The 22,857-nt window shown below is 35.4% G+C and overlaps 1 protein-coding gene across 1 annotated transcript; it reads left to right on the top strand.

Moving 5' to 3' along the window:
* Nucleotides 1-13,520: 13,520 nt before the first annotated feature.
* Nucleotides 13,521-15,768, top strand: LOC143615591 (protein KINESIN LIGHT CHAIN-RELATED 2-like). The gene is made up of 2 exons (XM_077088688.1): nt 13,521-15,280; nt 15,463-15,768. The coding sequence occupies exons 1-2, from the start codon at nt 13,536-13,538 to the stop codon at nt 15,635-15,637; spliced, it is 1,920 nt and encodes a 639-aa protein (XP_076944803.1). The 5' UTR covers nt 13,521-13,535; the 3' UTR covers nt 15,638-15,768.
* Nucleotides 15,769-22,857: the final 7,089 nt, after the last annotated feature.

Genomic DNA, 22,857 nt, shown 5'->3' with positions numbered 1-22,857 from the left:
AGACCTTTATTGACAATTTAATAAGTTTATATTTGTTGATGATTGAGGCATATTTAATATAAGTTTTAAGTATGTGTTGATTGATGATATATGTACCTTTTATAGTAGGATAGTTGTTAGGACCAAATACCTGAAGATCGAGATGCTTGATATGTGTTGAAACGTTTGGTTTTGTTGGCTCGTCCCGAAATTCATCACAGTCTCAAATTTCAATGGAAAAGGAGGTGTACATGCCTAGTCGTGCCTGCACAGTGAACACATCGTTAGTAGTGAGCTTTTGTCGCTCGCCTGATAAGTCCAAACATGAAGAAACAAACAAACCCTGATCATAAGCGGATTAATTGACTGATTTAGGCGCCACACGAAGTCTTAAAAATATAACTTTATAACATAGTGTTCTAGAAAAATAAAATAGTATACCATGTACGAAATATGAAACTTAAGATAATAGCATATCACCATTGAGTGATGATGCTCATTCTGTTACAAGAACATGTCTAGGGGTAAACGTAGTGACGGATCTAGGAATATTTTTTAGGTGGTGCACTGTTTTTCGATGCACAATTTTATAGGGTCGGATATAAAAAAAATTGGGTCGGTTCGACAGTTCGGTTATATATTTACTAAATTCAAGCCTTCAACGATCAAATTTAGGTTCAACAGTCAAATTTGTGACATCTATACTATAATCTACTTGTGCTGAAAATTCATTATGTTTTTGTAATCATCCAAGTAGGATTGTTCATGGTCCGGTTTTGACGGTCTTTATGTCAAACCGTGAGGCAAGCCGTTAGTAATGGCTTTTTATTATAGAAAACCGAAACGTCAAAAACTAAAACCGAACCATTACTAACAGTTTGGTTTCATGGATTAGGTTTTATTTCACATTTGTATAAATTGTATAAAATATCATTTAGAAAAGCTACCTGCAAGTTGTTCAAGCATAAGAAAACAAAATGTCCAAAATAACTATATGTATGAAGATAGATATGTGCATTTCAGAAGTAGTAAAAAAAACTAAACAAATGCAGAACTTCTAGAATCAAACCCGGGACATTCACCTTAACAATCTAGGCTTTAGCCACTCCACCACTTTTCTAGTTTTGTTAAGTAATGCACTTCAAATTTATAAGGGGGTGCACTCACTCCACCACTTTTCTATTTTTGTTAAGTAATGCACTTCAAATTTATAAGGGGGTGCACTCAAGATTTTATATATATCATTACGCTATTATTTCGAAACTCAGGTGGTTCCCGTGCACCCCTACCTCCAAGGTAGATCCGCCCATGGGTAAACGTGTTAAGGCAAGCCAAGTATGAGCTCTCCTAAGTTAAGTTTGGCTCTTTGAATTAACGTAGTTTAAGCGTGACTAGTTACGAATTTATATACAAAGTTATAGTGTGACTCATGGGTAATCTTTTAAACTCAAGCTTGTGTTGGGATTCATGAAATACAAAGTTGGATTATCTAAGAGTTATATATGAAACAATTTCAAATTAAAAGCAATTCGATGGTACTTTCGAATTCTCCGTAGGATAAAACTAAAAAATTTCCTATGTGTTATGTGTGAATTTCAGGAACCAAAAAGCTGAGAGAGATTAACCAAAATGATGAAGGAAATGTATATGCGAGATTCAGGCAAAATACTGCATTTGTCAGTTTTCAATTTGAATTTAGGGTTCCTGTAGATTGTGCCCATATGGACAAACAAATTTCAAGTGTCAAAAAATTTTAAATGAAGCAACTATTTTGAGAATAAAATAATTCGTCTAGGCACGCAATAGTTAAACTTGGTGCATGAAACTCAAGTTCTAGCTCGTTTATTAAATAAACTCCAAGTCCATTAACTCCTTAATATTTATTTAAGCTTATAGGAGGATTACACTTTATTAGTGACTCGTGAAATACGAGTTTTGCATTAAAAAATTGGAAAATAAATAAGCTAATGTTTGAGAGCTGCCGTTGTCATAACATAATGTTATGGGCCAATGGTTTGACACGTCTACCACATAACTTCACTCTTCAATAACTCTACCAAATTATATAATTATTATGGATTTGTTTAAGGTGAATGGAATATTTATTTATAGGATTGTTTAAGATGTATAAATGACTCGTAAATTTTTGCTCACTTATTGTTTGTCAACAACTATTAATTTGTAATATATCTATAATTCAAGGTCATACAACTATTTTCTTATTTAATTTGAAAACCTAGAGTAAATTTTTGAAGAAAATACAACATTACAAAAAGATAAATGTAAATTTTTATAAGGAATATCAGTTTTAAATAATTCCAACTATGCCATATTGGTAAATAACGGTCCCAACTTTAAAGTTGGCTGGTGGCGGTATCGACTATAGGGGTATTTGTTTTAAATGGACCGCGACTAACTGAGGTTAACTCCGTTAGTGATTTTCTGACGTGGCACGCCTACTTGTCAAAAATTGCTTATCATTTGGCGAATACTTGGATGCTTAGATGGAAAAGGTTGAGGGTGGTTTTGGTTTTCTTTCAAGGTCCAAAGGTGTGAAATGAAACTTTGAATTGTAACTTCCATCTTCATCATTTCATCCACGTTTTTCCGGCCAATGATTCCGGCATCTACTCCGGAGAGCTTTTAACGCCAAATTAATGACTGAAACGACCAGTTAATACATCTTTTGATTCGTAACCCCAAGCTGAGATGGACCCAACCTCTATTACGCTTTTACATGCTATAGATCATTTCCTAAATAAGTCTTAAATCACCGACGAAATCACGGGATTTACATTATGAAAGCAGACGTTGTCACTCGTTTTCAAACACAGCAAATGAACCCCATTGATTTGCCCTGTGTTGATACGCCGTCACCATCGGAGCTCTGACGAGCCATAAATCCTTCGATTCGTTTTCAATCGGGTAAACATTTTTATGCATTCTAGTCGTCTTCATTCCCTAATAAAAACCCTCGGTCAATTTTAACTCACAAGGGCTTTTGATCCATCGATTTTGGGTTTAAATGATTAGGGTTTATATTGGTTTGTGATTGTTGACAAATGTATAAAAAGGATGTGCCTACTCATTATCATCAGACGCAAAGTAAGCTACATATGCAATCAAGTTTTGACAAGTAGGCGTGTCACGCCATAAAAATCACTAACGGTGTTAACCTCCGTTAGTCGTAGTCCGTTTAAAACAAATACCCCTTTAGTTAGTACAATATTAATATGTTACAATATTCTTCCTAACTAACTATACATAAATGTAACATATTCGTTGACATTAAATGTTAATTAATATTGTATTAAGAGTGTGTGAAGAATAGTTATAATCTTATCTTTAAATATAAATATGGAGGATTCCTAGGGTTACATTTTAAAAGTCCAATGCAGATAATTCACTCATAAAAAAGAGTTTTATTCACAAGAAAGCTGAATACATTTTTATGGTACAAATATAACATTTACTGGTTATGAAGGTTGAATACAATTCATTCATGAGAGTTATTATCATATATTCCTTGTGTGACAATCCTCTATTTGAGATAGAGGATTTCAGGGGTTGTGACAATTGTCCAGGAGGTAAAAAAGGAGATCCCATACGGTAAATGTTGGTAAAATGAGTTTTATGTAATCCTCTATCTCAGATAGAGGATTCCACGTGTATTACCCGTTGATATGAGATCCGACTTGGAGACACAATCTCTTATAGAGGATTACCTAAAAGCAATTAAATTCTAGTCCACTACCTAAAAACACTTTTTTTCTCTAACCCACCTAAATCAGAAAAAAAAGAAAAAAATTCGATGATATCATCCCACAAACAACTAATGTTATGTTATAAAAAATCAAAACAAACACTTATAAAAGGCTAAATATGTAAATTTAAATGTGGTATTTTTCCATATGTTATGTAATGCTTAGTAATATCATATCACATCATATCACATTGTCTCTTTTATTAACCTATGGTGTGTCTTTAGATAGTTGGTGTATCCTCTTTGATTATGTGACTATTGGTGAAAAACAGAATTCATTCTTCGACTTTATATTAAAAGGGTTTTTATATAATTTAATGCTCTTCATCAATAGTTAATTTATTAGTATCGTTTAATTAGGACTTTGAATAAGACATCTAAATAACAGGAATTACGTACAGTCCAAGTGACTTCTTCTCATATATGCATTTCGTAACGTAACTAGATATTAACGTAATCAAATGACAAATAGAGTTGTATCTTCTGAAGGATTAATCTTAGATGTTTCTATGAAATATAAAAGATGAAGGTTTATTTACTTATGTTTTCATTTAGTTATTTGAATTATAGTAGATTTAGAAAATGTTTGCCTTTGAGAGGAAGTTAGATTTGTCTTGGAGAACAAGTTTAGTACGTTTACAAACTGGGTCTAGATTATTAGTTATATTTGAGATAGTCAAGAGAGGTCTTTTCTCCTTGTATGTTCGTGAAGTTATGTTCGTTTGTTAAGTTCATTTGATTATATGAAAAGAGTTGCGGGTTGTCACCCCAATATCTCGTGTTTGCTTGTGTGATATTATTGTTTGATCCGTCTGGGCCAACAATTGATATCAAAGCTTAGGCCCGTTACACACCAAGTTGTTCGATCAAAGTTCGGTAGTCAATATCCCACCGTTTTTATTGTCTGTGTTCGTCACCTAGAAAAGAAAAAGAAAAGTGTAAGGAGGTTTTGTTTCTTTTGGAAGACGTGTCGCCGCAATTGGGATTTGGTTTGGGATTTACAAGAAAAAACTATCAAGTAAATTCCTTAATTATTTTTCTTGGATTTGGTGTGTGGAAAGAAACAATTGTTTTGTTTTTCGGGTGCTTCCAAGTTCCACCGACGTTAATCAACATAATTTATATTATATTTTTTTTGTGAAGAAAGCATTACAAATCAATGATCTGTTTGTGGTTTGTTCTGAGGCACAAACATAGAAAGAAAAGATCTGACTATTTTGTTGGTAGTTAGGATTCGACTTATAACCCTTAGGAGTCGTCGTTTGTTTACTGCCAACCGGAAATTTGTTTCGCTTATCACATTAGTTTTGTTACATGGGCGGTGCTAAAGAAGCAGGGAGCTCAGGAACAATGAAAGAATCAATGGGTAGTTTTGTTTTGCAAGCACCGAAGTTAACTTTGACCAACTATGCGTCATGGTCTATGGTGAAAATTATTTTGGGTGCGAATGGTTTGCATGATGCGATTGATAAGGAAAAAGAGGCAGGAATTGAAGAAAGAAAGAAGTTTATGGCATTGGGTGCTATCTTTCAAACCTTAACTGAAGACGTGATGTTTCAGATGGCTAAATATTCATAACCGAAAGATGTTTGGGAAGCGTTAAGAGTTCGTTATCTTAGTGCAGAAAGAACTCAGAAAGCTCGTGTTCAAATGCTAAGAACCAAGTTAGATGGATTGAAGATGGGGGAGACCAAAAAGAATTGATGATTATGCAGCGAAGTTGGGTGGAGTACAATCAAAGTACAAGAGCTTGGGGACGGTACTTGAAAACGAGGTTTTGGTAAGAAAGTTCTTGAACTCTATGCCGGATAAATATTTACCCGATGTTTCTTCGATGGAGCTACTCGTTGATATCGAAACAATGGCGTTTGAAGATGTGGTTAGACATTTAAAGGCATATGAAGAAAGAAACAAGTTCAAGAATGTGAATGGAAGTTCATCCCAAAGTCAGCTCATGTTCACCCCAACCGAAAAGAAAGTTGAAAACTACCAAGGACGTGATAGAGGCCGTGGAAGATACAACGAACGAGGAAGAGGGAACCCAAGATGGAATGGTGAAGGTAAGAATAATGAACAGGGTGAATACCGGAAAAAGAACCCTGAAGAATGGGAAGATCGAAGGAAGTATGTAACGTGCTACAATTGTGATAGGATTGGGCACTACTCGAATGAATGTAAAGAACCGAGGAAAGGGAATGATGAAGTGAATTTGACAAAGAAAGAATATGACGTTGATCCTTATTTGTTCATGGATGTTTGTTCAATAAAGAAAGTAAGTTTGAGTGAAGAAATGGTTATCCCTAATGTGTTTGAAAAGGATGAAAAGAATAAACAAGTTTCGGGTCAAGTGAAGTTTCGGGTGATGGATCCGAGATCGAAATCAAAGTAAATGTAATGTGACTATGGTAAGTAAGACTGGTGAAAAGAAAACGTTTTGTGATGTTTTCTATATCCCTAAGTTGAAGACCAATATTCTTAGCTTGGGAAAGTTAGATAAAGAAGGATGTAAGATTGAAATAGCCAATAGGATATTGAGGCTATATGATCATAAATAAAGATTGTTGGTGAAGGTTTAGAGAAATCTGAATAAGACGTACAACATCAAGCTTCGGGTATGTTGTAATCCTAACAACTTTGAAGTTGAAAAGAAAGAAAGTCATGATGTGAAACAAATTATGAAAGTGAAGGAAATTCGGTTCGGAACGATCCCGAATGATTTGTTTGGATTTCGTGAAAGTATTGGTCAAGAACGAATTGATGAGAAGAATCAAGTTGAGCAAGAAAATGACAATTTGGTTTCAAAGTTAAGCACAAAAGGAATGAATGCTAAGTTTGAAAAAACGGTGAAGCAAGTATGCTATAGTCAGTTGAAAAGAAGAAATAAAAGTAAGAAGATGAATAATTCAAGATTAGGGGAAGGGGGTGAATGAAGAATTAATCTTGAATTTTCAATAAAGTTGAGGGTTTATTTACTGTAACACCCCGACCAAAGGCGGATTATACATCGGGGCGCCACATATTGTTTCATTACTCGTGACACTATTGGGTGTCAATATTTAATAAATACATTCATTCGCGCACGCGCAAAGTAAACATAAGATAACATAAATCATCATAAATCAATATATTATAAATCATAATATTCGAACAGCAATAACTTGTCTTGATACATTTTAATCTAGGTCCAAAATAAAGAAAACTTCCTACGTGTCCTCAAGCTCCAAAACAGCTACTGCAAACCTGAACATGTGTTAAAATAAACGTCAAACACTTGCGTGTTGGTGAGAAATCAAGTTTAATACAGTACATAGATAACAATAAATCTGCGCGCAACATGTGTATGTCTGGTTTTCAACAAGGGTGTAATCCGATCGGGACCAACTCTAAGATTCATAGACTGCCAGTGCTCACAATTGAGCTCACAAACAAGAAAGACTGTGCAAGTGTAAACAAAAGAGAAAATCATAAACGATAGTTCTCCCGTGTTCATCTAATGGTACCATGAGAACTGCGGAATAGACCGACAAGACGGTTAATGATCCACACATACAAATAAACAGCCAAGTCTACGTCCTCAACACATGGGATACTGCGCGACTAAAGTTCATAAACAGTTTAAGACTCTAAGTTTGTATGAACACATGAACATCCCAAAACATTAAAAGCAAAAAGGGATTAGATACGAGATTACTCACTTGATAAACGATGCGGTGTAAGATAAAGCAAGAACCAACTTTAAACAAGCACAAGTTAACCTATAAATAAGATTATTGTTTTAATGATTGGTTTTAAGTCTTGATTATAAGTTAGCATAATTAATAAGTAAATTATTATATATAATATATATTACCGGAAAAGCAGGGCAGAACAGGGAGGAAGACGGAGGCAGAGAGGAAGACGGCAGAGAGAGCAAGGAGGAGGTTAAATTAAGTGTTTGTGTGTGATGTGTTAGGAAAAATAAGATTATTATTTATAGGGAAACCCTAGGGAACACAATCCCTAGAAAAGAGGAAAAGATCTCCAAAAAGTAAAAGATTCCAAAAGCAAAAGATATCAAAAGATATGGCAGCTGCAGGGGACAAGAGAAAGCTGACAGGGAACAGTAAACAGGCATGGGAGGGTCAGATAAAGGTACTGGTCAAGCATGGAAAAGCAGATCTCAAAAGATAATGTCAGTCACTTTTTCTGTCAACCAATGGGGTTGGTGCGCATGCTGCGCCAAAAGTGGCTTTTCAGACATAAGGTAGGTCAGGTCAACAGCACAGAAGATAAGACAATACAAAAGTAAACGGCTGGATTAAACAGAAGAAAAGACTCAAGACATAGCGCGAGAAAGCTTGAGCGCGAAGGCAGACACAGAAGGTCAAGAGTGCGCGAGCGCGAAGGCAGACAGAACCAACCTTAACGCGTCGCGGGAAGAACTACATTTCTAAGCGCGCCGCGGGAAGAACTTCAATTCTAAGCGCGTCGCGAGAAGAACTATATTCCTTAGCGCGTCGCGGGAAGAACGGTATCCATAGCGCGCCGCGGGAAGAACTAAAATCCTTAGCGCGCTGCGGGGACAGTTCGTCTCGCGTATCGCAGTAACAGGTGGTCTTCACGCAGGCTTCCTTGTAAGGGGTCTGGCGCGTGGAGCTGCGCAGACAACCTTAGGCGGGAAGGAACAAAGGACAGAGGTTAAGAGGGGTTCAAGGCTTAAGGGCGGGACGGCGACAAGAGGGAAAAGAAGGCGGAAAGAGAGAAGAAGAGGGACGGGACGGCGGAAAGAAAGAGAGGGAAAGAGGCGGGAAGGAAAATATATTATTATTATTAAAAGTAAAATATAAGTGTAAATAAATATTAAATCATAAAAGAAAGAGATCGGGTCAGAGAAACGGGTACCTGGGTCGGGTCGGATCGGGGCAGATGTCACATTTACTTATGTTTTAATTTAGTTATTTGAATTATATTATGTCTAGGAAATGTTGGCCTTGAAGAGGAAGTTAGGTTTGTCTTGGAGAACAGATATAGATTATTAGTTATATTTGAGGAAGTCAAGAGAGGTCTTTTCTCCTTGTATGTTCGTGAAGTTATGTTCGTTTGTTAAGTTCGTTTGATTATATGAAAAGAGTCGCGGGTTGTCACCAGGGGTGGAGTCAAGGCTTAGTGACGGTGGGCCGATGCCCACCGTCCGCTGGTTATAGTGTCATATTTGCGTGTACGTGCTAGTATATGATGAGCCAACAATCATTCAGTGCCCACCGTCAATGATCGGTCAGTGCCCACCATTGGATCTTAACCGGAACTAGGGAAATATTTAAAGTATAGAGATAAGCGAAAAAAAATAGTTTCGCCGGAGTTTTTTCCGGCAACGACTAATATTCCATGTCTTCAAGAAGGAGGATGACGAGAATGGTGAAAATTTGCTAGGAGTCTAGGACGTTAGGTATATTATTATATTTAATATTATTCTGTTGATTTTACGAGACAATTCATTATTACTTTTGCAGATATTGTTTTAATTTCCTTTTTCAAACTAATTAAGTTGACATTCAACATTTCCTTATTTACATTTTTAATATTTCATTATTATTGTTTAAAAATGTATAATAATTAACGTGCTATGAGAATCAAGTAAAGTAATTATATATACAAGTAGAGTATTTATGTGATTTATATCATAGAGTCTTTACATAATTACTCTATAATGTAATTACATAATTACTCAACTTGATTCTCATGTTTAACACGTTAATTTCATTTGTATTTGATTCAAACATTATATATATACATTGTGGGTATGTGTGTAATATATGATAATATGTATTTTAAAACTTAAAGTGTAGCATTTAAAAATACAAATTTACTTTCTCATGTGCCTTGAAAGTTTATTTCGCTCCGGGCCTTTGATCGATATCGAAAGGTCAATCAAAAACATTTATAAAATACCTTTACTAGCTAGGGCAAGTAAGGTGTCGAATCAACAGGGAATCAGTGAAAAGCGCAAATGGAACTCAAGTTTTATTATAAAAATACTTAAAAGTGGACAAACGATGTCAAGCGGTTTAAAGAAGTAGTTTGTAAACAATTGTGTGAAAATAACCAAACTCCAGGGTTCGGGTTTTGCAGCAAGTTAAGGAATTAATAAACTTCTTTGGACGGTTTCTTATAAAATATGTAAATCAAAAGACTTAAAGATTGATTGTGTTGATCGTCAGAACTGAATCCGAACAATTGACAAAGTTAAATGAAATTCCATTTGATAATCGATTTTACTTGTTGAAACACAAAATCAATAATATGGTTAACGATAAACGGGTCAATGACGAAAGAACTTAATCCTAATTGTTGATGACCACAAATCAATTAATTGACAAAAGATTAAGTAATCAATTAATTAAAACCGTTTAAGCACAAAAGCAAACACAAAGAATTGATTAACCGAATGATTAATCAATTACAAATCCAAAGTTAAAGTATAGAATAAACAAAACCTAACAAGCAACTCAACCCTACACCCGGAGATGGTTATGAAGCCTTTAGCCTAGCATCTTGATCTTCATGCTCTTGATTATGGTGTTCGAGATGGTGTTTATGGATCAATTTTGTGATTATGATGAGTGTTGGTGGTGTAATATGGCCTCCAAGAAGTCCTAAAAATGAATAATATTGAATACCTTCGACTTTGGGGTTTTTGGGCTTTAAATATAGAAGAAAATCACCCAAAATCTCTTTTTCTGTCAGACCAGACCGTAAGCTACGGTCTTTCAACTCCGCTTTACGGTCACTGCTAGGCCAACACTGTTTTCTTCATATAATCTTCATTTCAACTCCGTTTTCTTTCCCGTTTGCGGCCACGTCTTCGTATTTCAATTCTCTATCATCTCATAGATCATCACTTTTATTTCCACTCCATCATGAATGCTCCAAATTAGCTTCTTTAAGCTCCGTTAAGCTCCACACACCTGTAAACGTAAAACCTATCAAAGTATTTGTGTTCGATACATATAAACAAGTAAAACATACAATATAAAACACTTAACGCACATACTTTTACCCACACATCAGCCTTCAAAATGGTTGGTCGGCCCTGTTTTCTTAGACCCAACCCATTTTTCACTTAGTTCATTTTGTGCCCCTCGTAGCAAAAATTTCTGGATCCACCACTGGTTGTCACTCTGATATCTCGTTTTTGCTTGTTTGATAAGTTCGTTTGATGTAATTGTTTGATTCGTCTGGACCAACATCTCCCATTAAATAATAATTACAATACATTGTATCATATGCTATTATTGGTTATGAGACAATTGCTAAGCATTTGTCAAAAACAGGCCTGGTAAATTTCATAGATTCCACGGTTTGGCAAGCAATTATTCAAGGCTTAGGGGGGGAACTTAACCTTGGTTCGAGGTTTGCTTTTACACTCCATCAACACATTCAAGGAGGCGAAATCAATAGTAAGATAACCCAAGGAAATATCCTTACCTCCACGTTGATCATTTGGCGAGCCCGTAATGATAAGGTTTGAGAACATTCCAATATCTCATACAAAGTTTATCGATGGCATCAAGTCATGGTCCTTTGTATGCGTCAAAAACCGGTCACTGAACAGCCCGAGTAACTTCAATTGAAGATTCCTTGAGCCTCAAGTTTATGTAACATTATATAATTCCTTGTATAGGTGTGGACCTTGCGTTCTTGCGAGGTTCGTTCTTAATAAAATGTTAAAATGAAAACTATTATTGACTTCAATAATAATTTGCTAGCATTTTGTATAACGTACTAATCGGGTTTAAAGATTATATATTTAATATTACTACGATACTAGAAGCAACATCTATAAGGCTACATTTTGATGAGAAAGCTTGCCAATAAGCATATTGAAAAATGACATGCCAAGTAACAAGATGTAGAAAGGATAGAAAACAAAGTTGGAGATAAGTCTCCTTCATATGCTTGGAACAACAACATTCCACCTCTCCCCACCTCAAATTTTATTTTATTTTACTTTTCACATTTCTCTATTAAATTATTGCATATATATGCTTAAAGAATCATATAAAAGTCTTTTTAGACGTGAGGTTTTATTGAAGTAGTCTAAAGTTGTAACTTATAGAAAGTTCAATATATATAAAATGGGAAAACAGTTATATTTTTCATTTTGTATTTCATTAAACAAGTAAGTTTTTCAATTTCAAATCTCTTTGGTGTACTTTAAAAAAAAAATACTCCGTTCATAGTTACAAAATCGTATACCACTTTATTATGAATCACGCTATATGTATGTAATATATACATATTTTACAATGACATTTTTATTGAAGATGTTTGATGTTAGATGTTTGATGCGTCTAATCCTTTATAATGACGTGTGCACATCCAAAGTTTTAATTTGTTGTTGTAATAAGATTTGATGCATGACGATATGAATAACCTGTTACAAAAATGTGTCAACAAATTCGCGTTAGATTATGAACTTTAAGGTTTTAAGCACTTAGAATCATTTAATTTTTTAAACTTTTATTGAACACAAAGTTATAAGTTCTTAACAACAAGGTGGTGAGATTCGATATAAATAAAATTAACAAACTAAATATACAAATAATTAGAGTAATTACAGTTTTGAATTAGAGTTATTATGTTATAAAAATTAATATAGTGTAATAATAATTACTCTAATTCAAAAAATTTTGAGTAATAATAATTACTATAATATTAATATAATTATTCTAGTTATTTACATGGTAAAAAACGTTTGTATCCAAACCCAACAACAAAAGCACCAACAAAATACATAAATAAAATTAATAAAAAAAATCTCGAAAAGCCTAAAAGTTTAATAATTATAAGAGTATCACCAATAAGGAAATTTATAATGATGTTTTTTATGTGTATATGGCATTTGGGTCCACAAAAAATGCATTCTCTCTCCTCTTTAATATCTTTTCATTCACAAACCAAGTTTATAGAGATTCTTCACCAAGAATCTTACCCCTACCCCTCTCTTCCATCTCATCATCTCTCTCTTTCATATCACTTTCTCTCTCTTTTAAAAACACTTAAGAATCTTCTATCGAAGATGGTCTAAGAAAGTTTAAAAGAACGGTTTAAAAACAACAATAATAAAAAAAAACATCTGTTTTGTTATATTTAAAATCAGAGACAGACACCTTAATAATTGTTTAATACATACATCCTCACAATTATTAATTATCCTACCTTTGATTCCATTATTTTGCATTATCTTCTTCATCAACCACCTTTTCTCTTTTCTTCAATTAGTATATACCTCCGTCTCCTATATATATATACACATTTATATACACTTGCAACACCTACAACAAATCATACATACATCTATCTTCATCTTCCTTTGTTCCTGTTTTTCCTTCCAAGCAATCCGCATATTTGTCCTTCAATCTATCAATCAAGGTATTTCATCAATTCCCGCCACCATTTTGACTATTTAATTAACATCATCAACTTCAATTTATTATTACAACCTTTAAGCCGTAATTTATGTTATATGTTTCTTTATGATCATGCATTGAATTCAGCGTTTTGGGTGAATCAAAAGAATACAAGACCTTCCTTCGCGTAATAAAATGTAGTTGACATTAATTTAAACTTCAAATTTCATGAAACATTCATTATTTGTCACTCTGGATATTCTTCAAAACTAATCATTCATGCATGTATGATTCACAAAATAATTAAGAAAAATACTTTTTTATTTATCGTCTTCATTTGAGTCATCATCACTTTAAAGTCTGTAATCTTATGTTACATTCAGGTGGTAACAACCGATTAAAAAATGCCGGAACTTGTGATGTCAAACCCCAGCACCGGGAACTACCTGCCTCACAAGGAACTTTTCGGCTTCTCCTCGCCGAGAAGTCCGTTGAGCCCCGAGAGTGATTCGATCGATTTAGTGGTCGAAAATAGTCCGGGAGCCATCGAGCAGCTGTATCACAACGTCTGCGAGATGCAAAGCTCTGATCAATCGCCCTCCAGGTTCAGCTACTTGTCGTACGGCCACGAATCGCGTATCGACTCCGAGCTTCGGTTTCTTGCTGGAGGCGCTGAAGACGTTACAAAAGAGTCTGTGGTTGTAACTGATGAGAAAGAATCATTTCCGGTTATCCCCAAACATAATCTGCCTTCAATTCCGAAAGCCAGACCTCCCTCCGGTAAGAGACCGGGAAAGAAACACCAAAAGAATATCCCGGCGACTGAAGATGCGGGGTATCTGGCAACTTATCTGCTTAAACAAGCTCGGGCCTTGTTATCAACCGGTGAAAACCCGAAAAAGGCCTTCGAATTGGCCCAACGAGCGTTGAAATCCTTCGAGATGATCCAATCCGAGAAGCCCAATTTGGAACTCGTGATGTGTTTACACATCGTTGCGGCTTTGAATTGTGGTTTGGGCCGGTACACGGACGCGGTCCCTCTTTTGGAACGGTCGATCGAGATCCCCAATATGGACTTGGGTCAAAAACACTCGCTCGCGAAGTTTGCGGGGTGTATGCAACTAGGCGACGCGTATGCGATGATTGGGAATATCGAGAACTCGATCCTTTGTTACACCGCGGGGTTGGAAATCCAACGACAGGTGTTGGGTGAAACCGATGCTCGCTTTGGGGAAACGTGTCGGTATGTGGCCGAGGCACATGTTCAAGCGATGCGGTTTGACGAGGCGAAAAGGTTGTGTCAGATGGCTCTGGATATTCACCAGAGCGGGTCCCCGGCTTCTTTGGAAGAAGCCGCGGACCGGAGGCTCATGGGCCTGATTTGTGACTCAATGGGGGAGTATGAAACCGCTCTTGAGCATTATGTGTTGGCAAGCATGGCTATTTCCGCCAACGGGCATGATACTGATGTTGCGGCTATAGATGTGTGTATTGGCGATGCGTATTTGGCTTTAGCGCGTTACGACGAGGCGATATTCTCGTATCAGAAGACGCTTAACTTGTTCAAGTCGACAAAAGGCGAAAACCATCCGTCTGTTGCTTCAGTTTTTGTCAGACTAGCGGATGTTAATAACAAGATTGGGAAGTTTCGGGAGTCGAAATCGTATTGTGAAAACGCATTGCGGATATATGTGAAGCCAACTCCGGGAATCCCAAAAGAAGAAATTGCTAGCGGTTTGATTGAAGTGTCGGGTGTTTACGAGTCGATGAATGAACTTGATCAAGCACTTAACTTGTTAAAAAAGGCGCTTAAGGTTTACGGGAAGGCCCCGGGTCAGTCTAACACGGTGACAGGAATCGAGGCGCAAATAGGGGTTTTGTACTATATGATGGGGCGTTATATGGAGTCGTATAATAGCTTGAAAGCCGCGGTTTCAAAGCTAAGGGTGATCGGTGAGAAGAAATCGGCTCTTTTCGGGGTTGCTTTGAACCAGATGGGGCTCGCGTGTGTTCAAATTAACTCGATAAATGAGGCTGCGGATCTTTTCGAAGAAGCGAGAGGCATTCTCGAGACCGAGTATGGCCCACATCATCCTGATACTCTTGGGGTTTATAGCAATCTAGCGGGTACTTATGATGCCATGGGCAGGTATCATATCTTCACTCAAAACATTACATTTTTAGCTATTTTCAAACGATTTACATACATAACTGGTGGTTTTACTGCTTCACTGGTCGGACAATTTTAAAAAAACATTGTAGCAACAACCTATATGTTATAATAATTTTACATTAATGTGCACGCGGTTTTGACCATTTTTTATGTTGTAGGTGGGACGATGCGATAGAGATATTAGAATACGTTGTCGGTATGAGAGAGGAGAAGCTCGGGACAGCCAACCCGGATGTGGAGGACGAGAAGCGGCGGCTGGCAGCGCTGCTAGACGACGTGGGGCGGAACCGCAACAAGAAATCACTATCACTTGAATATCTTCTTGACGCCTAATTAATTTCGTTTTCAAAAATGGTGGTTTGATAGTTACATTTAGGGTTGGGGTTTCATTTTCTATTGTGGTTATACCAAATGAATCATGCTGTTAGAATGCTTTTGCTTCAGATTTTGTGCTAAATAAATAAATAAATGGGAAATTGCTACTTGTGTTTAGTGATGGTAACATTTTTAGTAATTTTGAAAATGATGTTCCGAATACGTTACTCGTAATCTTGATTTGGTAAAGAAAAAGCGTGGGATACAGAAAATTGATAAAGTCGTATAAAAATAAGTGGACTAAATTATTAAAGGGACATAACTTTTATCCAAAGTTACCACGAAAGTTAAGTAACGAGAACATATTAATATTAGCTTTACCCCTGTAATTTTTTATTTAATAACCAACAAAAATAGAATATATTCCATCAATCAAAGATGCTAGCAATATACTAGCATCAATCAAAACATAATAAAAAAACCCAAACAAAAAGAAACAATACAAATACACCAACCAATTACAACATTTAAGTAATGATAAACGCACATCACCTCTCCCATGTCAGGCTTGGCCATTTTGCTCTATCTTTTACCCATAAGAAACTCAATATTTTTATATCGCCAATCACGCTGCTTATGCAAGCCGCTTTTTAGCCCTGTATAAACGAGGTTGCTTTACATTTGTCGTTTTTAATATCGTGGATATATTTTTTTGAATTTTAATTTAATTTATTGTAAGAAGGTTTCTTATATTCATTCAAATTTTATATACTTCGAATTTTTTTATACATTTATGTTTTTTTTATGTTTGTTTATGTAAATTTTTGGATGAAGCATTAAATTAATCATCTACTTAATGTTTTATATTTGTTCGTTTGTATTCATTTAAATGTGTTAATTTATATTCGTTTACGTTAATGTAGGGATGGCAATGGGTCGGGTTTGGGTCGGGTTTAGGTATTCCCAAACCCATACCTGGTTATTAAAGTCTGTCCCAAACCCGTCCCAAATCCGTCGGGTTTTAATCGGGTAATTACCCGTCGGGTTTCGAGTTTTCCCATTGGGTTTCGGGTCTCTTATCGGGTTTTGATAAAATACATGTCGGGTATTCCCGACTCATATCCCGCTAGGTTTGTACAGGGTTTTGACAAAATATAAGTAATCAATTACAAAGATGGTTACCATAAAGATAAAATATCACAAATAATTGACATAAACAAGTTTTAACAAATAATATATTTGGAATATAGTATATATATAATATAATAAGCTATATCGGGTACATCGGGTATATAATCGGGTAAATGAGTTTATGTTATCGGGTAATCGGGTCGGGTAATCGGGTATATTAAAATTCCCAAACCCGTCCCAAAACCCGCGAAAAATTTCAAAACTAATCCCAAACCCGTCCCAAACCCTAATGGTTCGGGTATTACCCGTCCCATTTAAGTCGGGTTTTGGGTTTTTCCATCGGGTTCGGGTTTTATTGCCATCCCTACGTTAATGAGACCCTAAGAATGAGACCCTTAGCATGGCCATCTCCAAGATGTGTTAAAATTATCTGGGTTGAAGGCGGAAAAAATTTTAGAGCTTAAGTAAAAAGGTTAATTAAGTATTAAAGTTTTTAAATGGGTTTACTTGATCCTCATGATTTGGGTGGTGCGGAAAAGAATTTATGTTTTATGTGAGACTAGAACCCACAATCTTTAGGTTGGGACTAATACACATTTGCCACCACACCAAGCTAGTAGCTGTGTTATTAAGTTTAAACATCTAAATTACAAATTTGTTTACATAAAAATATATCAAAAAAATAAAAATCGAGCCTATTGGGATGTCGGATCCGAGGTGGTCGACCACCCCGCCCCCTAGGACCGGCCCTGACCGTTAGGATGACATGATGCATTAAACATCAAATGTTGAACCATAAAAACAAACACGTTAATGTGCATCAAAAGCTTCAAATTTAACTAAAAAGATGAAGTTCACTTACAGGAACAACAAGGTGAGTATGATGTTTAGCACTGGGCATAAAGACAAATCGCAGTACTAATATTATGTTGATACAAAAAAAAAATGTTTGGTAGTCTATCATTAAAAGGCTACCTCTTAATGGTTAAAAGGTTATAAACCATTACGAGATAGCCTCTTAATGGCTAATAAAAGGCTAATAGCCTAGCCTTACAAAATAATGTAATCTGATTCCGCTAAAGAAGTGACTTTAGCTTCAATCTGCACTACAACCTGCAACCTCTAAACAAAAAACCAATTTGCCAACAGTATTTAATTCATTAATACCCGAAATTCTCATGTGGTATGCATTACAACCTGCAACCTCTAAACAAAAAACCAATTTGCCAACAGTAGTTAATTCATTAATACCCGAAATTCTCATGTGGTATAACAACAAATACCCCAAATCAGCTGAAATAAATTATTAATATCGAAATTGAACTTTTAACCTGAAGCAAAATCCCTTTTTGGTCCGTTTGTATTGAAAAATAATTTCACAATTTCTGAAGATATCCATCCTAAACACCAACCAAATGAAGTTGACCGGTTCACAACCAGCTGGCTCGTTAACACACACTCCAAATATTGACCTGCTTTCATGCCTTAACTAACCTGTACTGACTACTGAATATATATTCCAAATTTTCCTTTCACTTCGATTAAGCCCCGGAGCCAGACAACCTGATCTATGAATCCAAATTTGTTGCAATAAATTGCTTGATAAACCTGCTGTATAAACAATCCTAAATTAACCAAAGTTGCCCTTTCTATTTTTTTCTATTGTTTAAAAAATGGTTGCTTGACCTTTTCAAGCCGACTCCTTAGAAAAATATGAAAACTCTTGAAATACCTTATCGTGATAAAAGTGACTCGAAACATAATTTGCAATATACCTATACTATATAACAAAGCAAATAACACTTCACCTTGTTCAACTACACCTGTCATAAAACAACCAAAATCACAAAGCAAACAAATCAATTCTCAAGAGAAGCTATAATTAACAGGGCAACGACAATGCTCATCAAAACATCAAACATGCAAGGATTCAGAAAACACCCTAAATGAACAAAATAAAACCTAAATACTATAAGAACACACTCAACAAATTAGAAGCAGTCAAAAACAAAACCAAATACACCTTAACTATATAATACAAACACACTAACATTTGCCTCTGTGCTTGGTATTTCAAGATCAAAAGATGTTCATCATCTTCGCCTTTTGATTTCCTAAGAGCGTCTTTGTTCTCTTCTGCTCCATTATGAATTCCACGCCTAACATGAGGTAAAAAATGTGTAACACGTCGACCTTAGGCGAATTATACATCGTGGCGGTACATTGATTGTTCATAGCTCGAAGACACTATTGAAGTGACAATAATATTTAATTTATTCATCAAATTACAAGTACACATTTTGTTTGAATTTCTAATATAATACATCGAATAGACTAACATATTTATTTAAATAATATTCTAAAGGTTTCACTAAGTTTTCATCTAATCTTCAATGATCTTTAACATGCAGCGCGTTTAAAATAATATATTTTTGTCAACAATAATGTTTGTGGGAGTTCATAATGTTTGTATATGTATAATATGAAAAATCAAAATTTACATGTCAAGATGTAGCGTTTAAATCATAAAGTAAAAAAGAAAATAAAAACTTGATATTCTCGTTTGCTTGACATAAGCCAAATCTACTAAGAAACCCCATTTCACTAAATTACTAGGAGTAATAGATGAGAACCACCGTGTGTTCAACATAAGATAAAGAATTAGACGACGCTGGTATGTCCCGCTGGACCCTCCCATGTATGTGTTTGAGTACCAATCACAATAAAAAAAATACACACTTTGCTCATATATCACGTAATTCACAAGCAATATGATATGAGACAAATACATCCTAGACACATATGTAAACTTGGTTTACAAACATGAAATAGCAATGAAAATTTGTAATGTGCTACACCCCAAAATGTTAAAAGTATGAAATTGTGTTAAGAAAACTCACTTGGTATGATTAAGCGAGTAAAAGATGAGTTAAGCCCTTAAGAGAGTGAACCGAACGAGTTTGGTTCTACACGAGATCCCAACAATCATTAAAATATTTATAGATTCAAAAAAGTGTACAACGAAAAACAAATGAACAAGTAAGACATGAAAGATTCGGTTCATGGTTTAGTGTTTTTAATAATGTTGTTGAGATTGGACCGGCCGGTCGAACCGGTCCGCAAGGAATGGGTACGCTGACCGGTCCGGTTCTATTTAGTTCTTTCGGTTCTTGGAAAATTGGCCGGCCTGAACCGATTCGCCGGTCCGTGCGGTAAACCGGACCGGTTGAACCGGTTTACTATGAAAAAAAAGTTTTTATTTGAATTTTCTTATTCAACGTTAACCGTTATTTTTGAAAAAAAAAGTTGTTTGGCCGGCTTGACCGGTTGAACCGGTGAACCGGTTGTCCGTTTGGTTCGATGTCCGATCCAGTTATGAAAATATTGGTTTTTAAGCCTTTGAAAGAAAAATATATATTTACTCTATGATTGACTTCTAAAACTTTTTCGTCATAAAAGTTGTAAGTGTGTTAATTTTAATTGAAAATAAAAGTTTAAGCTCTAGTATTGTTTAATCATGGTAATAGACTTGACACATTTCGAGAAAATCCAAAACGGGTCTAAAAAGTAAGAAAACGAGTTTAAGAGAGTAGTTCATTTTCTGTCGACCCGAACATGAATATATGTTGAGTTCATTTCAGGCAGGCAAAATACATATTTTGGTTTGTAAGATGAAAAGAATTAGTTATAGGTGTTAACCATATAAAAATAACTAAACCTTTATCAAATGGTAGTGAGGCTCCAGTACGCCTATTTTCCTTGAGGGGGAGGGTCTTATGTTCGTCCAGAACACTTTCGTTTTCTTTACTGGGTTGGTACTTGGATTGGAGCTTGTTGGGATTGGATGTTGGATTAAAGTTTGGTTCAAGTTGGGCATGAAATAACTGGGCTAGAGACTATGCATGGGTTCTTGTTGGACTTCCGGTTGGCAGGATTTCGCTCCAATTGGTATGGGCTGCAGATTATATCTTTTTGGGCTTGAGGGGCGTGGCCCCGGTGCAAAGTTTATTTTAGCCGATAATTAACACTCTTGTTTGGGCCTCTGATTTGGTTCAAGATGGGTTTCGCTTATTTATTGGAGGGGGATCTCGATGCTTCTTCAATTAGCTTAGGCTTAGTCAAATGTTTTGGTTAGCATTATGTCTCAAATTGTAAGCCTTCGGGCTAGGTAGTATGCTTTCATTTGTGGTCTACCCTATCCATGGTTAATGTCCAGGAGGGGGGAGATGCACTTGTATGTAATCACTTTTTCTTTTCTTTTTTTTATGTTAATTTTACCAAGGGCACTGCCCTTTTACCAAAATAAAAAAAAACCCGAACCCCAAACCCTAAAACCGAAACTCGAAACCCGAAACCCTAAACTCGAAATCATAAAAAGAAAACGCAACTTGTAAAAAAAATAATATTAAATACTTACTTTCGTGCTAATTTGGTAATTATATGATTTCAAGGGTTAATATGAAAGTTGATTTTTCAAAGGGGGGGGGGGGGGGGTATGACAAACAACTAGGGGGGGTACATTTAGCCTAACCCAAAAATATTAATAGGCTCTTTAAATCTTTGATTTGATAATTGACTTAATCAATTGTATTAAAAACATGGTTTGAATGCATAATTAGCCAAAGCTAAACCTTAGCTCTTGCAAAATTAAATGGTTAATTATAATGGTTGACAAAAAAGTTGAAGATTATGATAATACGAAGTAAGAAACAAGTCTAGGTGATGGAATAAAGTCTCAACTAGCCAAGAGGCTTGAAATTAGGGCGAATGATCATAACAAATGACTCGTAAACATGAATCATAGATAACATGAAAATCAATACTTTCTAATAAATGCGGATCGAATTATATCAAAATTTTAAAATTGGTCGGTTTTGGGTTTGAAAATTGACGGATTTCACAAAATTCGAAGGAGCATCAATTAATGTAACCATTGTAATGGAGCACTGTAAATTATTAGTAAAGATATGGTAAACACTTAAATAAAACATTAAGAACCATAGCCACAAACTATAATGCACTGGAATGGCTTGGAGAGTTGGGTACCGGTCCCGGGGACTGCGTGGGGACAGGAATGCGAAGGAGACACGTTGAAAGTGTTTCCTAAACGAACCCGTTAAATGGGGACGGTCAACAAATGCATCCGGGCCTTTGGGACGGTTTAAAATTGTTCCAGGGACGTCTCGTGCTATTTTTAGGGTTTTAAGCCGATGCGGAACTACTGGAGGGATTCCGACGACCATAAGTTCTTATCATTTTCTTAATAAATACATATCGGATAGTCAATTTTCTTTTAGTTTGACTCCTCATAATCATCCACACGGTTGTATGGGGTGAAGAAAACAAGGTAGGAAGAGTTTTATAGTGGCTTTAAAGACAGTCAGAAACAACTCACTGCTCTAATACAAGAAGAGTAAATGATGAAGAAGAAACAAAGAAATGTTATGAATATATATTATTATTATTATGGTTATCAACACCTAAAATAGACTAGCTTCTTCTACAAGTTTTCCTCTCCTATATATACTCTATTGTATCTTATTGTAAAAGACATATTATTAATCAAATCTCTCACTTTCTCCCTACATCTCATTCTCATATGTTTTAGCTATTAGGCTTGTTTCATAACACGTTATCAGCACGAAGCTGTCCACTAAGCTTTGGCGATCAAAGTTGCCATAAGAGATTCGCCCATCAAGTAGGATCGTTTTCCAACTCATGGTGACAAAATCAACGTTGATGCTTTAATCATATAATCAGGTATTTATTTAATTTATGCTTAAATCATTGAAGTTTAATTTACAGATTGCTTTCTCATTAATGGTTGTCTTTTAAGGTAATCTATAAAAATCCTTTGTTTATTAAAATAAAAAAAAAACTAGAGTTCAATAAGATTTTAATTAATAATCGCCAGCTTTGTGATTGGTAATACATTATGATATTGGTATTTAATGTTTGCAATATTAGAGAATTAATATTATTAACAGTTTGCAAACTACAAGTATAAATCAAAGTTTAATTTATTTAAAATGATGCATTCTTTAATTGATTATTTGTTGATTCCTTTTATGTGTATTAAACTTTCTTTGATTATTTTTTATTTATAA

This window comes from Bidens hawaiensis, unplaced genomic scaffold (assembly GCF_021521415.1).
Source record: "Bidens hawaiensis isolate Kalapana, Puna unplaced genomic scaffold, B.hawaiensis_p1.1 tig00043603_1, whole genome shotgun sequence".
Taxonomy (NCBI): domain Eukaryota; kingdom Viridiplantae; phylum Streptophyta; class Magnoliopsida; order Asterales; family Asteraceae; genus Bidens; species Bidens hawaiensis.
Note: the sequence above shows the minus strand (reverse complement) of the source record. Positions and strands in the feature narration are given on the sequence as shown.